At 46.3% G+C, this 16,984-nt stretch overlaps 2 protein-coding genes across 2 annotated transcripts; one reads left to right on the top strand and one right to left on the bottom strand.

The window, feature by feature from the left end:
• Positions 1–611: 611 nt before the first annotated feature.
• Positions 612–6,063, top strand: dhrs12la (dehydrogenase/reductase 12-like a). Its single transcript, XM_076036841.1, has 10 exons — positions 612–772; positions 2,376–2,509; positions 2,649–2,731; positions 2,818–2,913; positions 3,032–3,113; positions 3,191–3,252; positions 3,543–3,647; positions 4,012–4,102; positions 4,261–4,398; positions 5,375–6,063. The coding sequence occupies exons 1-10, from the start codon at positions 717–719 to the stop codon at positions 5,488–5,490; spliced, it is 963 nt and encodes a 320-aa protein (XP_075892956.1). The 5' UTR covers positions 612–716; the 3' UTR covers positions 5,491–6,063.
• Positions 6,064–6,451: 388 nt separating this feature from the next.
• On the bottom strand, positions 6,452–16,440 carry wdfy1 (WD repeat and FYVE domain containing 1). The gene is made up of 12 exons (XM_076036874.1): positions 16,220–16,440; positions 14,951–15,018; positions 14,765–14,838; positions 14,493–14,547; positions 11,932–12,082; positions 11,691–11,803; positions 10,393–10,519; positions 9,766–9,871; positions 9,568–9,669; positions 9,350–9,480; positions 9,081–9,189; positions 6,452–8,453 (listed from the first exon to the last, which is right to left on the bottom strand). The coding sequence occupies exons 1-12, from the start codon at positions 16,354–16,356 to the stop codon at positions 8,394–8,396; spliced, it is 1,233 nt and encodes a 410-aa protein (XP_075892989.1). The 5' UTR covers positions 16,357–16,440; the 3' UTR covers positions 6,452–8,393.
• Between the last annotated feature and the right edge of the window lie 544 nt (positions 16,441–16,984).

Genomic DNA, 16,984 nt, shown 5'->3' with positions numbered 1-16,984 from the left:
TGGTTAAGTCTCTTTTGGCTCAGGGCACAGTGGCGTGGTGCACAACAATCCATACGAATTATCATTCATCAAGTCAGAATGTAATATACAGTAAAGTATTCTTTGTCTTTTATACGTGTTATTTTGGTAGCGTCAAAACCAAAGTGTCTTTATTGTAAGCATCATAAAAGCCATTTCATCATTAAGGTTTATATTCGAGATAATAATATTTGAAAGAATTGAATCAACTTTTTTATGGGTAGGGAAAATGATTTTCTATCATCTTTAGTTAAAGATTGTCAGAGCTGTGGGAGGAACAAGACGGCAGCTGGATAGATCCACCTGCTGTCTTTGAACTGACTCATTCGCCACTGATAGTTGATATCATGAACATCTCAAAAATGGAACAAAAGTGTCTTGGATTTTCTATAATAGATGCGCATATTTTCTGCTGTTTCTGATGTTGAGCTCTAATGATAAAAGGAAATCTGATCAATGCAGGCCAGTTTTTCATCTGTTAAAGGCCATGCAGGTCAAGTTTGTATAATTTATTTCTGTCTGCCAGTGGGTGGCCGGCGGAGTTGTCACCAGCTGATGTTCATTCAGTGAGGCTGCACGTGGTTTGGGTCGCGGCTAAAAGCGCTGGGGCGGGTTAGAGCAGGCTGGGCTTCAGCTACAAGCTTCCAGGGCAGCAGCAGCGGCGGCAGCAGCAGCAGCAGCAGCAGCAGCAGCAAATCATGTCTCTGTACCGCAACTCCGCCTGGTTCCTCAAGGGAATGACGGAGTTCACCAGGTAGGATGACTCTTTACGTCTGTCTGTCAGTCAGTTACTCTTAGTTCATCTATATTTTGTATTTTATCACATTATCATTGATAAAGTTGTGACATTATCATTGATAATGTGATAAGTTGGAACAACTGGACCTGCTGATGTTTCTTGTTGACTCCAGATCTGATCACTGGACATGATCAGTGTCTGAAAATCTTCGAAGGTCCCACTAATGCACAGTTTCCCAGTCTTTTCTAACAATGACGTGTCTTTGTCCAGCCAGTGAACCAGCCACAAGTGAGAGGTACTTTCCATTCTGTGCACAGGGCCCATATGGACAGTCACAATGAGAAAAGTCCATCCTTTACATCTGTTGCTCTCTCCACCCTTTAAAAGTGTGTGCTATTACATACAGTTCTGGAAATCCGCTCGTCGTGACGTCACAAAGGGCGCTATTGCCTCGCTAAAGGTGAGCGGCGATCAGGTGTTGGCTCCGCCCTCTGAGGCAGCCTTGCTCTCGCCGTTTTTTTCACCCGTTTTGTCTCGTTGGTTCTTTCGTCTCAGACATCGATTTTTAAGGTTTCTATTTACCTGACGTATTCTCCCACCTCCATCAGAGTGTCACATGATCACATGGTCACGGGTCAATAAAAACCTTAAAAATCTATGTCTGTGATTAAAAAGAAATGAGATAATCGCGAGAAAAGACAGAATGAACTTAATTCAGTCATGTAATGTTTTGGTTGTCATTGGAGGGTTTTTTTTTGTCATCATGAACCATGCTGGGACGTGCCACTGCAGTGAAAAATAGCAATCTGAAAATGAATACACTGTAGGACCTTCGACTTGCCAACTGCAAACTTGTCAAAACCCCCAATCACAGGATTGACTACCCAGTGCAAATTCTATGATACCAATACCCGTAAAGCCTGATCTATATGGGCCTCTGAGTGTCCACAGCTGGGAAAGTTTGCGTGAGGCCGAGCTTCTGTGGTTGTTTCCCGTCGGCCCTTTGTTCTGTGTTATCTCCTCTGGGGACAACCTGCTCTGACCCTGCGCTAACGGCTCCCTGCATGACACCGTGGAACAGAGCCGGCATTTAGCCTCGGTATCAGCCCCGTCCCTTCATCCCCTTTGACTCCCCAGCGCCACCATCAGCCACCCTCAACAATGGCGCCCAGGACAATGGGGCTAATTGAAGTCCCAGTTCGTACACACACACACACACACACACACACACACACACACTGACCAGTCCTGTTGTCATCGGCGGCAGACTCACACCACAATGCCAGGCACACTCTAGTCTTCATTGTATCTTTACAGTAAAGCTAAGAAGAGACAAGGCACACACACACACACACACACACACACGCACGCACACACTCAGGCGTACGCACACGCGCACACAAGCGCTTCCTTTAGCCTCATTAAATTGCTCCACACTGATCCGGCTTCATTCTGACACATTTATTCTTGAGGTGAGATATAAAATCACATCCCAGCTTGGTTTCCACTGAGCCCTGAGGCGAAGACGCTGCAATACAGTGGGATGTGGTCGCTGAAAACGATATGAACTCAAAAAAAAAAAAAAAAAAGAAATCCTGGAAATATTCACTTGTTGCAGGAATGCCTTCCTGGCCGCCTCCAAGAGGTTTGTGGAGAAGGACCTGGAGGTGTCCGTGGCTGGACGCGCCTTCATGATCACAGGAGCCAACAGCGGCATCGGGAGAGCCACAGCCATGGCCATCGCCAAGAAGGGTAACAGTCACGCACGCACGCACGCACACACACGCACACACACGCATAGACTCAAAAGCAGAAAGTTGACAGAGTTCCCGCCTCACCATTGCAAAACGAGCTCCACATGCATCAGGCTGTTCATCCATCTCCGTCACAGGAGGAACCATCCACATGGTGTGCAGGAACAAGGACAAGGCCGAAGAGGCAAGAGCCGACATCGTCAAGGAGACGGGAAACAAAGTAGAGTCTGACTCACCACTCCAAAGCGTACTTTTAAAAAACATCGGTGACGCACTTTGTCGTTACCCCGGTCTCTTTTATTGCAGGAGGTTTATGTCCATATCCTGGACCTGTCTGAGACCAAGAAGGTCTGGGAGTTTGCCGAGGGCTTCAAGAAAAAGTTCAAGGCCCTCAACGTGCTGGTGAGCTGTTTTGTGGAATTGCCAATGTTTAAATTTCACGGCTGCCCTGCTGCTCTGCCGATCTTCTTTGCCAACCCAGTATTGCTATTGGATATATTTTCCGCTGCGATCTGTGCAGATCAATAATGCCGGCTCCATAATGAGTCAGAGGGAAGTGAACGCCGAGGGCCTGGAGAAGAGCTTTGCCACGAACGTCCTGGGTGAGTCGAGGGAGAGCGCCGAGGTGTGAAAAGGGCCGCTGTTGACGATAAAAGAGGGTTTTTCTTTCTTCTGCCAGGCATTTATATTCTGACCAAGAGCCTCATTCCCCTGCTGGAGAAGAGCGCTGATCCCAGAGTGGTGAGTCCTTTGTGCTTGTTTGTCTCCTAATTTGGATCATCCTGAAAGCTGCAGGGCTTCCTGATGGTAGATGAACACACCGATGGTCAGTGTAGTCTCTCAGTTTCATGGACTACAAATTGAGGCTTGGTGAAAATTTGCCCAAGATGCAATAAAATAAAAATAAAAAGTATTTTGTGTTAGGCAGTTTTTATTCCATCAGACCCAGAAATGTTTTCTGAAGTTATCATAATGTCAAACACATCATTACTGTATTATGACGACCCGTCCCTCGGCTGCCTCGTTCACAGATCACAGTGTCCTCAGGGGGAATGTTGGTGCAGAAGCTCAGGACTGGAAACCTGCAGTCCGATAGGGGGCGCTTTGACGGCACCATGGTCTATGCCCAGCACAAGGTAGGCCACAAAGATAACATTCATATTGACATAAAATAAAAACATTTGCATTGACCACATGTCAACAATGGCCTGATCTGGATCTGCTCTTATCTGATCTTTGTGATTGGATCACAGCAGGTGAAAAGAATATCTCCAGCGGGACAACAGGAAACAGGAATTCACTTGAAATACTGCTTAATTAAGTTTCTCAATAGATGCTGCAGAATTATACATAACGGGCCTTGAACAATCAAGGGCCCTTCGGAGCAATTACACACCATCTGCAATCTCAAAATCTCACTTTCGCAAATCCATAGACGTCTGTGTGTGTGTGTGTGTGTGTGTCTGTGTCTGTGTCTGTGTCTGTATGTGTGCCTTCCAGAGGCAGCAGGTGGTGATGACGCAGCAGCTGGCAAAGGCACACACCAACATCCACTTCTCCGTCATGCACCCTGGTTGGGTCGACACTCCAGGTGACGTCAGCCGGCACCATGAGTCAGCAGCAAAGCGATTTTAACACACCATTAAACAGAAATCTGCCCCTGTTGACACCTAGCATTAGTCTGCCCCCAGCGATCTCTAACTGTGTGTGTGTGTGTGTGTGTGTGTGTGTGTGTGCGTGCGTGCGCAGCTGTGGCCAATGCCATGCCAGACTTCCACAGGTCCATGAAGGACAGCCTGCGAACCCCGGAGCAGGGAGCCGACACTGTGGTGTGGCTGTCCATCGCCGAGGCTGCCGCCAAAATCCCCAGCGGAAGTTTCTACCAGGGTGGGTCACATGACCATCTCCAGACGGAGTTTTAGTTTTACGCTTGGTGCCGTAACCAGTTTTACATTTTTATTAGCCATAAAAAAAATTTAAACCACCACAATGATAGCTTGGGGAAATGGGGAGAATAGTGTGCGTGTGCGTGTGCGTGTGTGTGCGTGTGCGTGTGAGTGTGTTTGGCAGCGCTCCACTGCAGCTGTAGCGGGCTGCGCTTGGTGCCAGCTACTGCCAGAGAGCCCAGCGACGCTAATGAGTGCAGCAAACACAGGCATGCGGCGTTTCTGTTCCAATGTGATTGGCTGATAGGGTGATGCTTCCATGTTATCGCTCCTGTGTTTTACCAGCGGCCTATTTCTTTTTCTACCGAAATGTACAGCTAGAAAATGCACAACTAGTTTAGGTTTATCTTTCTCGGGTCAACAGTTCCATCATTAGCCGACAGGGCAACATTTTACATTGAAATTGTTCAATTTGACTGAAAATCTATCAATTGATAAATTATTGACAAAAAAGTCTTTTAAAGGTCCTGTGCTATTACGAAAGGAAACAAACGGTTTCAGCATGGTTTCAGAAAACTGAAACAACCCAATTATGGATGTCAGTATGTCATTATGTTGTCACTATAGGATAAGTAACACTCGGGCAGGTATCCTTTATGCACACCGTCTCTTAGCTGGGAAGTTTGCTGTTAGATAATTTTGGGAAGAAGCAAAAAAAAAAAAAAAAAAGTCTTTGTATTCAGGACTTTTCAAGCGTTTTGCAGCGTTTGACTGATTTTGCTGAACATTATTCAAGCTTTTTGGGCATTTAAATCTTAGCAAATCGAACAGACTGGGTTTTTATCTCCTGCCAGGCGGAGCTTTAGATCAGATCAGGGCCGACCTCTCAGAACACCTTGAAGACACAAAAAGCTGGCTCATTGATCGCTACTGATGAACACGCTTCTCTGCGGTGACACCTTTTGTTCCGTCGGCAGACCGGAAGGTTGTGTCCACCCACCTGCCGCTGGCCTGGACCCACAGCTCGCCCCTGGAGGAGCAGAAGTTGTTGTCCCTGCTGGAGGACTTGGCCAAGATGTTCCAGCCGCACTGAGACTCCAGCAGGCTAATGCCACAGAGCGATGGAAAACACTTCAGCTGAGGGCCCCAGGACTGCGGCTGAAAGAAATCTGGAGTGCTAGCGCCCCCTGTGGCCGCCGACTTACACAACGCGCTTGAAGGGCAGAGAAAAACTAAGACGTATAACCAAATTTTTTTTTGTGTTTGCTAACGAGTGTTTGGCCGATAAGGGAGCGCTCACGCTCACCGCTGACGCCGTCTATGACTTTATGGCAGTTGCCAATCAGGTGGGAATCTGATGCGGCCAAAGTCACTTCCTGCTTTGTACATCACGTTATTTCTACACAACCTCGATGACTTACAAACATCTTCAGTAACTGGCGTCTAATGGCTCCATCAGTGGTTGGTCTGTCTGTCTGTCTGTCTGTTTCCCCTTCTGTGCTGTTGCGTATTAGCTTAGCGTGCAGCAGCAATGCTTTTTAATGTGCAACGCGGCATGTCATTGTACGTAACATACATTTTGCCCACCTGTAATTTTGGCTACTTGATTGTAGTCTATTAAAACCTTGCTTTAATTAAAAAATAATTAAAAAAAAAAAAAAAAAACTCGGTGTAGTGTTGTGTATATTGTTTTGTTGAGGACTTTTGTTCAATTAAAAAAAGAAAAAAAAAGAAAAAGAAAATGAGGAGTAAGCAATAGAAATGAGTAACATATGACTGGATTTAGAAATATTTATTTAGCACTGATTATCTTGGACACCAGAATAATGATAGCTCTGGAATGACACTTTCCCATTTCCAGTGTTTGGTTAACTTATGATATAAATCATTACCTCTCATAAAAACATGACTTGTTGTTCTTAGACTATATCAGTGTCGATCTCGTCATCACCTTGTCCACTCAAGTATGTAGCGAGTTCAAAACTCTTACAGACTTCTCAGCAATTTGCAGTGATGAAAACCAGGGGCATAAGGAAAACAAAACAAACCACCACTTACAATGATAACATTTATATACTTTACTACAAATATAAATATACACTACATGGTCAAAAGAAAAAGTGGAATGTGACTACATTTTTCAGATCAGGAACCCAAAACATTATTATGTTCATTTTAATTTCTCCCCACCTATAATAAGGCAAGCGTTAGTTTAACATTGGACGGTACGAGCTGCTATATACAAGAATGCTACATGGCATCCGACTTAATGCCGCTCCCAAATTTAAAACGTACAATACAAAGACCAAGAGTTGTGCAATTCAGTGCTGGGGGGGGGGGGGGGGGGGGGGGGTGAGAGCCTTGTGAGAGGAAGGAAGAAGAGAGGATTTTTTTTTTTTTTTTTTTTTAAATAACGATCAAGATCAAGTGGAATAAAACATTTATGACGCGGTGTTTGGTGCATGGACGATTGGTGAAACAGACAGCTGTGAGCACCGTCGAAAAAAACCCCCTTCAAAAAGGCTTTGTGTTTATGTGTTTGTGTGTGTGTCTCTCTGTGATTAAGGCCTCTGAAGGAACACCAGCCGCAGTGATCATCCTCACAATTCAGTCCGGTTTGTTCGGAGCACCTGATCAACACAAGCGCCTCTGCATGTGGGGGGGGGGGGGGGGGGGGGGGGTTTATTTGCTGCAATGCAAATAAAAACAATTCTGAGTGGAAAGCTGAGTTACAGACGACGAGGAAAATTCTCCGGAGGCATCTGGAATCTTGGAATCACGTGGTCAGAGATGCATCAGTGCTCACTGGTTGTTTTTGAAGACAGAATCAGAGGAAGTGATCGTTTGTGTACGTTTTGCTTGGGTTTCAAACGTGAGCGGTTGACCTCAGGACAGCTGCAACAGGATGCAAGCGACCGCTCCTTCTACACCGTCGCCGTGGCAACGCGCGCGCGCGCACACACACACACACACACACACACACACACACACACACACACACACACACACACACACACACACACACACACACACACGCGCGCGCGCGCCTCGCCTGGAGTGCAGTGTCGCATCGCACAAGCAACCGTTGCACATATAAACAGATCCCGTTCATCAGTGACGAAAGAGGACGCTCCCCAACGCTAGAGTGACTAAGCCGGGTACGGCGTGCGCAGCGCCCCCCAGTGACGACCGGCTGATGTAAAAACCGCCTGAGAGTGATTTAAGGCCAACGAGTGAGAGAAGAAGAGAAGGAAAGCGTAAACGAAAAAGGACAGGAAAAGGAGCTCGTCGCTTGGACCAGTGACAAACCCACTCAGTCGACTATTTACTGTACACATGGTGATGATGGCGAGGGCTTATTTACACATGATTAGTGTTATTTTACATTGAAGTGAGTATGCAGTTTGAGGGCCACGGCTAGAAGCGAAAATCATGTCAGTCAGTACAAAAAACGTCAGGTTTAGTGATTCAGTGAAACCATAATTTGTAGTGCAAAGGTTTTTTTTCTTTTTCTTTAAAAAAGACCTTTGTTGAAAAAAGAAGCATTGGAAATATTGTTGTCATGTAAACAAACACTAGAATCAATATTATTACTATGCACACTAGTACGCGCACACACAAACGCACACACACACACAGTTGTGCTTCGGGTCGTGTTCAGGATGAGAGCAAAAAAAAAAAAAAAAGGAAGAAGAAGAAAAGCAAATATTTCCCATAATGAAGGAACAACTGTTACTGAGGAGGGAGGAGGAAAAAGGAAAGTGGGCTGCACCATCTCTGTCACACACACACACACACACACACACACACACACACACACACACACACACACACACACACACAGGACCAGCTGTAGGTGAAGATCCCGGACATGCCGTTGGGGTGGAGGGGTAGGGGCGGGTGGTGGCACCGTCACTGTACAGAGGAGGAGGAGGCAGGGGGGGGTTTCCATGACACTGGAATTGTGGGCGGAGCATGTGGCCGGCGCTGTGCCAATCAGCGCGAGGAGAAGCCTGTTGCTAAGCTACAGCCAACCACCTGCGTCACGTCCCAGATCTGTGGAGACAAACAGCCAATGACGACGTCAGAAGCGGCGCCACTGCGGAGCTGCATCCCAAACACTCTGCCTCGGTGCGGCTGCACTCAGACCGCACGTCCTGCCGCCAAGACACTGAAGCTTCAGGTTTGAATTGAGTCCTAGTGGAAACGTGACTGTAGTCTGTGTGATGCATAATGCATAATTGGATCTCAAGAGTCAAGGCTCTAAATGGAAAATAAATAAATAAAAAACATACATATGTGTTGTGTGTTTTTCTTTTAATCACGATTAATTGCAGAATCTTCAGTTAACTGTGATTAATCATGGTTTGAATTGAATGTGTAAATTTCTATTATATTGAATTTCAAGGCAGATTTAGGCCCATAATGTAAAGTATTTCTTACCAGAAATTGGCCAGATGGGCCGACTACAGGTTAGTGAAAGGGACAAAAAGGCTAACGTTTGAAATGAGATTAAAGAAAAATGAAGGCATTATGGATCGTATTTAACTAATGGTGATTAATGCGTTAACGCTGAGAGCCCCAGTTATTATGTTTATTCATTACATGTATTTATTTATTTTTCCCCCTTTAAATGTTGACTTATCTCCCGGTATTCAGGTCCATTTTGAAGTGCCACCTGACCTTAACGATGCGGTCGCTGCCGCAGGTCACCATCAGACCTCTGGACGTGTCCATGTCCATGTGGCTGATGTTGTGTTTCCCCTCGTGGAACGTAGCCAGTGGTGTTCGACTGAAGCAACACAAACACACACTATTCAGTTGGCCAAAATCACAGCAGCAAATCATTAAAGGGATTGCTCAGACAAAATTTATGATTTTGGCCCAATGCCCTTTGAAGGATTCCTGGAGATGCTCAACCCCCCCACCCCCCTCCCCGTGCTCGAACTCACTCTTCTTCTTTGATGGTACCGAAGCAGTCGTCGCAGATCCGCACGGGGAACTCGAAGCCCATGATTGGATACGTGGAGCGTTTGGAGCTGCACTTCCCGCACACGGCCTTCCCGCACTTCCTGCAGTGGTGCTGCAGGCACGAAGGAGGAGAAGGAGGATGAGGAGGAGGTCAGGTGAGTGCCTGGCGGCAGCGCGGTGAGCAGGACCGGGACGCTACCTGTCTGAGTCCCAGGGTTTTGGTGTCCCACATCTGCTTGATGTTCCAGAAGAACGGCTGCTCGCACTTCTGGCAGGAGTCGCTGTCCAGCCACTGAGGCGCCTGCAGGGGGAGCCATCAAGCAGAGGATTATAATTTGGTGTGCGTCGACAACAACCATTTCCCCCCCGCTCATCTCTGTGCCGCTCCCATGCGAACCTCTTCTCTCTGCGTGTCCATGTTCCAGACGGCGATGCCTCCGTCGGTCGAGCACGACAGCAGCTGCCTGGTCAGCTGAAGGTAGCGCAGCGCCTGGACACGATCGCTGAGACGCAGAGACACGGGAGAGAACAGAACACATCCGATTTAAATGTACACTGAGAAAACAACACGCATTAATCTCTAGATTTCCAACTAAGAGGCTGCATGTTCACAGTTTGCAACGGCTACAGGTTAGACGGCTTACTTTATTTGCCAATTAACAGAGCGCACAGAGAAGAAAAGCGACTGCAACTTGTTTGTGCATTTCAGACTATTGATTTTTAAATCCTCTGATTCAGGGCCTGTCAGTTTCACAGCAGCTTCCCGGCTCTCGCTTGATGTCTGAGAGGCGGAGCTGATGGATCCTGCTGCGCAACAGGAACCGTAGGGGTTTGATCCGTGTGTGTGTGTGTGTGCAAACTGTTTTTTTTTCGCTTTGTTTTTTTTTTTTTTTTTAAACCGCATGAGGAGGTGGTGAGGCAGAGAAAAAGTGACAGAAATAGCTCCTGGATCTACTTCTACCTGCCCCCCACTTCCAATGATTCAGACATTAAAAAACAAACGGAGCAAAACAGACAGACTCACTGGTGACCCTGCAGCAGTAACGTCCGTCCCTTGCGGCCTCCGATGTCCCACATGATGACGCTGTGGTCGGAGGCGCCTGAGAAGAGGAGCCTCTGTACCGGGTCCCACCACAGGGCGCCTATGCTGCCTTCACGACAGAAAGAACAGAGCGAGGAAAACGGCATTGAGAAACAGTTCACGGGATGGTGCCTTGACTCCCTCTGCTGGCTGAAGGGAGAACTACAGGAATTAAAAACGTCACAAAAATTGACATAAAAGACATTAAGAACTTGATATGAAAAGATGCTCAAACTTTATGAATATTTCCCACCAAGTTACGACCATTAAAGGGATTCTGTTGAATTTTAAATACTGTGACAAAGGCCTAATTAAAAGCTGAAAATTTGTAGCTTATCTAATAAAATGAATTTCTGCTCCCTCCCAACAGACAATCAGCTTTCTGAAGCAGCTTTCCCACTGACAAACAGTGCAGCAGCGCTGCTGCGGTCTTCAGATGCACTTTTGGTCAGAGATTGTTTTTCTTTTTCTGCTGACTAACTTGAGAAAGTGTTGTTTTTTTTAGTTTGTTCCAAAGCCGATGCAGCGTTCGAAGGGAAATGAAAGTGTGGGAGTTGCAATTTAAACTACTGACAATAGACACACAGTCACAAGATGAATCAGAGCCTGTAGCAGGTGGCGGTGAGAGGAGACACGCACGCACGCACGCACTCTCGTCATCCTGCACTCATAGAGCGCGCTACTAAATATGAGCATGGTACAATACTGGCATTGTTGAATGGATGGTTTTGTGTGTGTGTGTGTGTGTGTGTGGAGGGCGGGGGGTGGGGGTGGGGGGGAGTTGAGGGGTGGAGGATTCTGCAGAACAAGAAAATTTCATTTCCCATTTCTATCTGATAACACAGGCCTGTTTACAGCTCCCCTGATGTCAAGGCCAGATACGAAGTTGCCACTGAGTCCGACAGGCTGAAGGACCAAACATGGAGCTGAGGAAACTCCAGGTGAGCTCTGACATTTCCGCTCCGTTTACCATCAATCAACTTTTCTTTTTTTTTTTTTTTAAGAAACCACACGTCAGAAGTGTGGCCTGTGCACGGCTTGAGCCCGGCGACACGCCCGCCATCCCGCCTCTGATGTGCTAATAGTCCCGGCCAATTAAACGCTGAGCTAAATGGCACATCAGTCATCAAAAGATCAGCCGGTCGGCTGGATCCTGATCAGGGCGCACCGGTTCTGAAATCATCCTGTTGGCAGAGCGTCTTCCTGCCCGTCACGACGCCACACTGACGTGCGTCCTTTACCTTGGTGGCCCTTCAGCGTGGTGATGGTGGAGTAGGTCTGCTTCTCCAGCTTCAGCAGCGTGATCTGGCCCGAGTAGTCGCCCACGAAGGCGTGCTGCGTCTCGTGGTCGTATCTGAGCGGGGGAGGGGCGAGTCAGGGACGTAAACACACACACACACACACACCCGCGCTCTGCGGGCGGCCGGCTGTTCCCGACTAGGCTTGAAAAAAGAAAAACAAGAAGAGAAAAAGAAAGGATACTGCAGGCAGGAGGCCCAGGCGGTGAAGTAGTGTCTCCCCAGCATGCTGCCGCTCTGGGTGCACATCCAGCTCACGCTCTTGTCGTGGCCGGTGCTCACCACCCACTCGCTCTCCAGGGAGAAGACCATATCCGACACGCGGTTCTGGTGGGCTGAAAGACACACACACACACACACACACACACACACACACACACACACACACACACACACACACACACACACACACACACACACACACACACACACGTTGGATAAACTTCAGACATGATCTCATCGATTGTGCGGGTCTCATCCTTGGGAGGGTATCAACTGGAGCTAATTGGTCCGTTCCTTTGTGCTGATCCCAACTGCTTAGCGTCACTCTAATCCAGGCTTGGAAATGTGATCCCACCCCCCCACCCACCCCGAACACTCCCACAATCCACTGCCATCCGGCTGCAGGGTCCATCTGGAGGATCAGCTCCAACGTGCAGATCACTAAAACGTCTCTAGTCCAACAAAATCCTTTTTTTTATGGGCCCCATAATTTACACATCTTTGGATCTTTTCACTTTCATCCTGAGTTCCAGAGGGGCAGCCCGGAGGGGTTTCAGCCTGACTGATAACAGAGAGCGCTAATAATAAAAGTCTCCAGAAAAACGCCAGTTTAAACCCTCTGTTTGCAGCTGCCTGCAGAAACACACTGTTTAATAGCTTTTCGCTTATGGGAACCAACACCTGGCTGTCGCCAACCTCCTGGGAGAGGTATCGGTGAGTCCCACTTGTGACATCACAAGGGGTCCACGAAGTGAAGTTTTTGTTTTAGCACGTAGCGTCTGAAAAATGGAGTAAGCAACAGACGTAAAGGACGGGGACCATTAATCTAAACCATATGATTAGAATTTAATTATAATGCAGAACCTTAAACCTGCAGCAGCAAAAAAAACAATAAAATATGTTCAGAAAAACCTAAAGACTTCTGCTCTCAATTATGAATCACTGATAAATGATCACTCCGCTCACTCTTTCTGCCATCTTGTTGCAACTAAACAAACTCCACGTCCAGTTCAAGGCTCAGATTAAACTGTGTGTAATTGTTTATTTGAAATAAGAAAAATCTATGTGCTTGTAAATAGTTGCAGTTTGTGCAAACACTTGAAGCAGGGAGTAATCGAGGTCTCTTTCAAAGTGCAAGCGCTGCAAGTACCGTATGTCCACGCCCACCATTGGTAGCGGCATTACTGCTTTAAGTGCCTGTTGCAAACCGCTGATCATACGTGCCGCCACGTCCTCATCAGCTCAAAGGCCGTGCAGGAAAATCCCTCACATATTTACTTCCCATAATATCCTGTGCTAATTTTTATGCGATGAGAAAATTCTTTGCATTCTAACATGGCCTCATGACAAAAAACGCGATCGTATCAATGACCTTGGAGGCCTTGGAGGCCTTGGAGGCAGGGACGCTGACTCTTTCTCTCCTCTGTGCTCATTCCTCTGGGGATTATTCCGTCTTACTGGAATCCAGTTGAGGAAGGAGGGAATGAAAGCACTGAAGAAAGATTTTGACTTTCAAGTTCTGCTTTTTATAAAAAAAGAAAAACGGGTGCTGCTGCTTGCGTTTGATTAAGCTGCTTGCTTGCAGTTAATGCAAAAAATTGTCACTTGAACACACATATACACTCACACAATGAAGACAAACACACGGTTTCAATTCATTCATCTGACGACAAAAGAGGCTGGAATTTCTCCGAAATCTTGGTGTCATATCAACTTCTAATCGGAACCAGCAACACGTGTCATTAAAAATCAATACGATCTGCTTCTTTGTGCAGAGTTCCCAAAGTATGATCCGTCCCAGACAATAAGCTCTGCCTGTGTTTGATCTGTGACTCATGTTTGTTCTGTTACGGCTCAGCTCCTCCGCTTTCCTACAAGTGGTGGAAAGAAACCCAGCTGGCGAATTCCGCTGGTGACGCGATGTTTCTTGGTGGAGGGAAACATGCCTGCGATCCCCACCACCACCACCACCAACTAGTTAGATTTGTTTCCATTGAAGGCTGAAAATCTGCTGATACGAGTCAGTGGAAGCGGAGTCTGTGGATAAATTCAGAGTTACGAATCGCACCGCCGCTTATGTTTTCCAACGACAGCGTGTCTCTGGCCTGTTAGTGAACTCCACAGACGGGGGAAAAACTCCATCCTTCACTTCCTTTGCTTGCTCTTGCGGGTTAGTGGCTACAGGGGTTTAATGCACTCTCTGCGATGGCCTGGTTTTTGCCTCTTTCAAAACAAGACAGAGGGCTAAAAGTGCTGGTTTTTGTTTTGTTTTACTGGATAATTACTCTGATTTACAATCTTATAGATTAAAATTAACATCAAAAAATGATTAGTCCATGGGACCATTCAAAAGATAAAAAGCAGCCTGACTGATTAAAGTCAGGTGATTCTAAATGGGTAGAATAAAGCATTATGGTGACCACTGCTCTCATCTCATCTCCTTTTTCTAAGATGAACCTGCCAGCTTTTAGAGTGTGTGTGTGTGTGTGTGTGTGTGTGTGTGTGTGTGTGTGTGTGTCTCACCTGGATACGTTTTGACGTGGCTCATCTTGTTGAAATCTTCAGAGATGAGAAACTCCTGAAATGAAAATGAGATGCAACGCTGACAAAGCTAAGAAACAGGTTTTTAGACAAACAACACCCATGACCCCCGAAGGTGTTTGGTGGAGTTCAAATATTTAATTAAAACAAGAAGTGCGAGTTTACGAAACAAAATAAGTAAATGTGGGTGAAAACCACAGGAATGAGCCCGTGGCTCAAACCAAACTTGGTTATTCATTGTTGGCTTCACTCACCACAACAGCGCCATTGTCTTGGCCTATGAAGATGCGTCTGCTGTCGTGGTGGTAGGACATGCAGGAGCATGGAGCTGAAGGAGCAGAGAAATCAAAACTAAAAGCTCCATCTTTCACCATAATAAATGGCATTAGCATACGAAATCGCTTCTTATGTTCTCGGAGAAGAGCAACAGTTGTACTTACACGACACTGTGTGGTAGATGCTTGGCCAGTACTGACCGCTGTCTCTCTTCAGCCACACCCTGATGGTCCTGGAGGAGAATATCAAAGCGTCACATTCTTCCAGTTTATGCTGGGCAGGTGACATCGGATTGTGGCTTCTTTATGATTCAGGTTTTTGTGCTTTTTGTGTTGGCGGACACGTATTTCAAAGTATTTGACGTAAGGCTCATTTCAATTTCCCTAACTGAGCCCTCATAGGTATTAATAATAAAAAATAAAAATAAACTGAACAATCTTGCAAAAGGAAGTCAGTCCAGCCACATTTGAAATAAATGTCAGCCGCCCCCCTTATGGTTTTACTTCTGTTACGGTGAAAAACTAAATTACTCCCTTATCAGTAAAAAGCAGCACGCGTGCTACTTCCACCTTCTCACACATACAAATAATTGTGATGAAAAGGAAATGCAAAGGACTGATAAAAAAAAAAAACAAACAAAAAAAAAACATGTTTCCACCTTCACGGCAACACCACATAGACGAACCAAAACAACTCGGGGCGGCTGCCTTGCGTTGTTTCCAAAAACATATGGCACTGAAAGTCTGATGCTGATCAATCGTGAAAGGCGCAGATAAACAAAACGAAACATTTTAACACATGAACGAGGTGGTTGAGATGGGGCGTTCAAGGGCAGCATCGGAAATCGTTAAAAAGGGAGCAAAGAACTCACTGTTCGAGTGTATATCGAAAACAAAGTACCACACAGAATGAATTTCTTTAATGGTGAACTAATACCGTATTGGTTTTAGCAGCTCAAGCAGCAGGCGACTGTATGGCATACGATTGATGCTTTAGGGCAGCAATCGCTCGTTTAGCCCAATTGTGTGTTAGCCGAAGTCAGTTAGCCACGTCAGTCACGTCAACATAACGGGATACACACAAATATCACAACTTCTAACGCGTCGAGCGTCTTGAACCGCTCGGAAATCAAATATGATCTTTGGTCGTGTTTGTTATGGCAGTTGGTTGTTTTATCGGAGGTGCTTGGTGAATATGATTCATTCCTGCTGAAGTCCAACGCCCACAAACTTCCCCCTGCAGGTTTTGGCACTCTGTCAAACATGCTGCCCGATACGTTTGAGCTCCGAAGACGAGCATTGAGTTCGATGTTGTTGTTCTTAAGTCCCTGCGTCGAGAAGTGGGTAGCTAAGTGACCAGCAAATAGACTGCGCCGCCCGCTAGCCGTGGGCTTGTTATGCTACCATTAGCCTGCTAGTGGGTGGAAAACTCACCTGTCCTCGCTGACTGTGATCACTCCATCCTCCTTTGGGATCAAAACGGCCTCGTTGACGGCGTCCGAATGTCCCTCGATCTTGTTGAGAAGGATCGGTCTGGCGGTCTGGGGCCTCGAATGGATCTCAGCAGCCATGGTTCAAACTCTCCTGCAGACAGTGTATTCCTTCTGCCGATTTTCCTCGTCGCTCGCCAGTGAAGGATCAGCTGACACCCGGAGCCACTGTCAGGATTACCGTAGTGGACACAGCCGAGCGCGCAGCAAATTCAGTTCTGCTAATATTAGCATGCGCCCGCAGAATCTGCATCGGTAATGCCGTTGCATTGTCACTGCTCAAACAGTTTATACTCTATTTTCCCAAATTCGGCATTCCCCTCAGAGATCTACCTCTTTTCATATTTTTACAATACCAGTCAAAACTTTGGACACACCCTATGTATTTAATGTCTTTTCTTTCCTACTATTGACATTGCAGTTTTTCCACCGAAGGCATCAAAATTACGTACGAACACATGTAATTATGTAGGAGACAATAACAGTGTAAAATAACTCGAACACGTTTTATATTTAAATTCTTCAAAATAGCCATGTCGCATCCATTTTAATGATTTTTTTTTTTTCTTTCACCCAAGACTCCAGTGAAGCAGCCTTGCATCATTGGCCTCCAGCAAAGAGGCCCAGTTTTAGCTTATTGGTAAAACTCATGCTTGACAAAGCAGTATCAGATAGGAGTTAACTTGCCAAAATCTGTCAAAGTTCATCC

The sequence above is a fragment of the Nelusetta ayraudi genome, unplaced genomic scaffold (assembly GCF_046127955.1).
Source record: "Nelusetta ayraudi isolate G7.1 ecotype Tasmania unplaced genomic scaffold, CSIRO-AGI_Nayr_v1 ptg000048l, whole genome shotgun sequence".
Classification (NCBI taxonomy): domain Eukaryota; kingdom Metazoa; phylum Chordata; class Actinopteri; order Tetraodontiformes; family Monacanthidae; genus Nelusetta; species Nelusetta ayraudi.
This window is presented reverse-complemented; position numbering and strand designations above follow the sequence as displayed.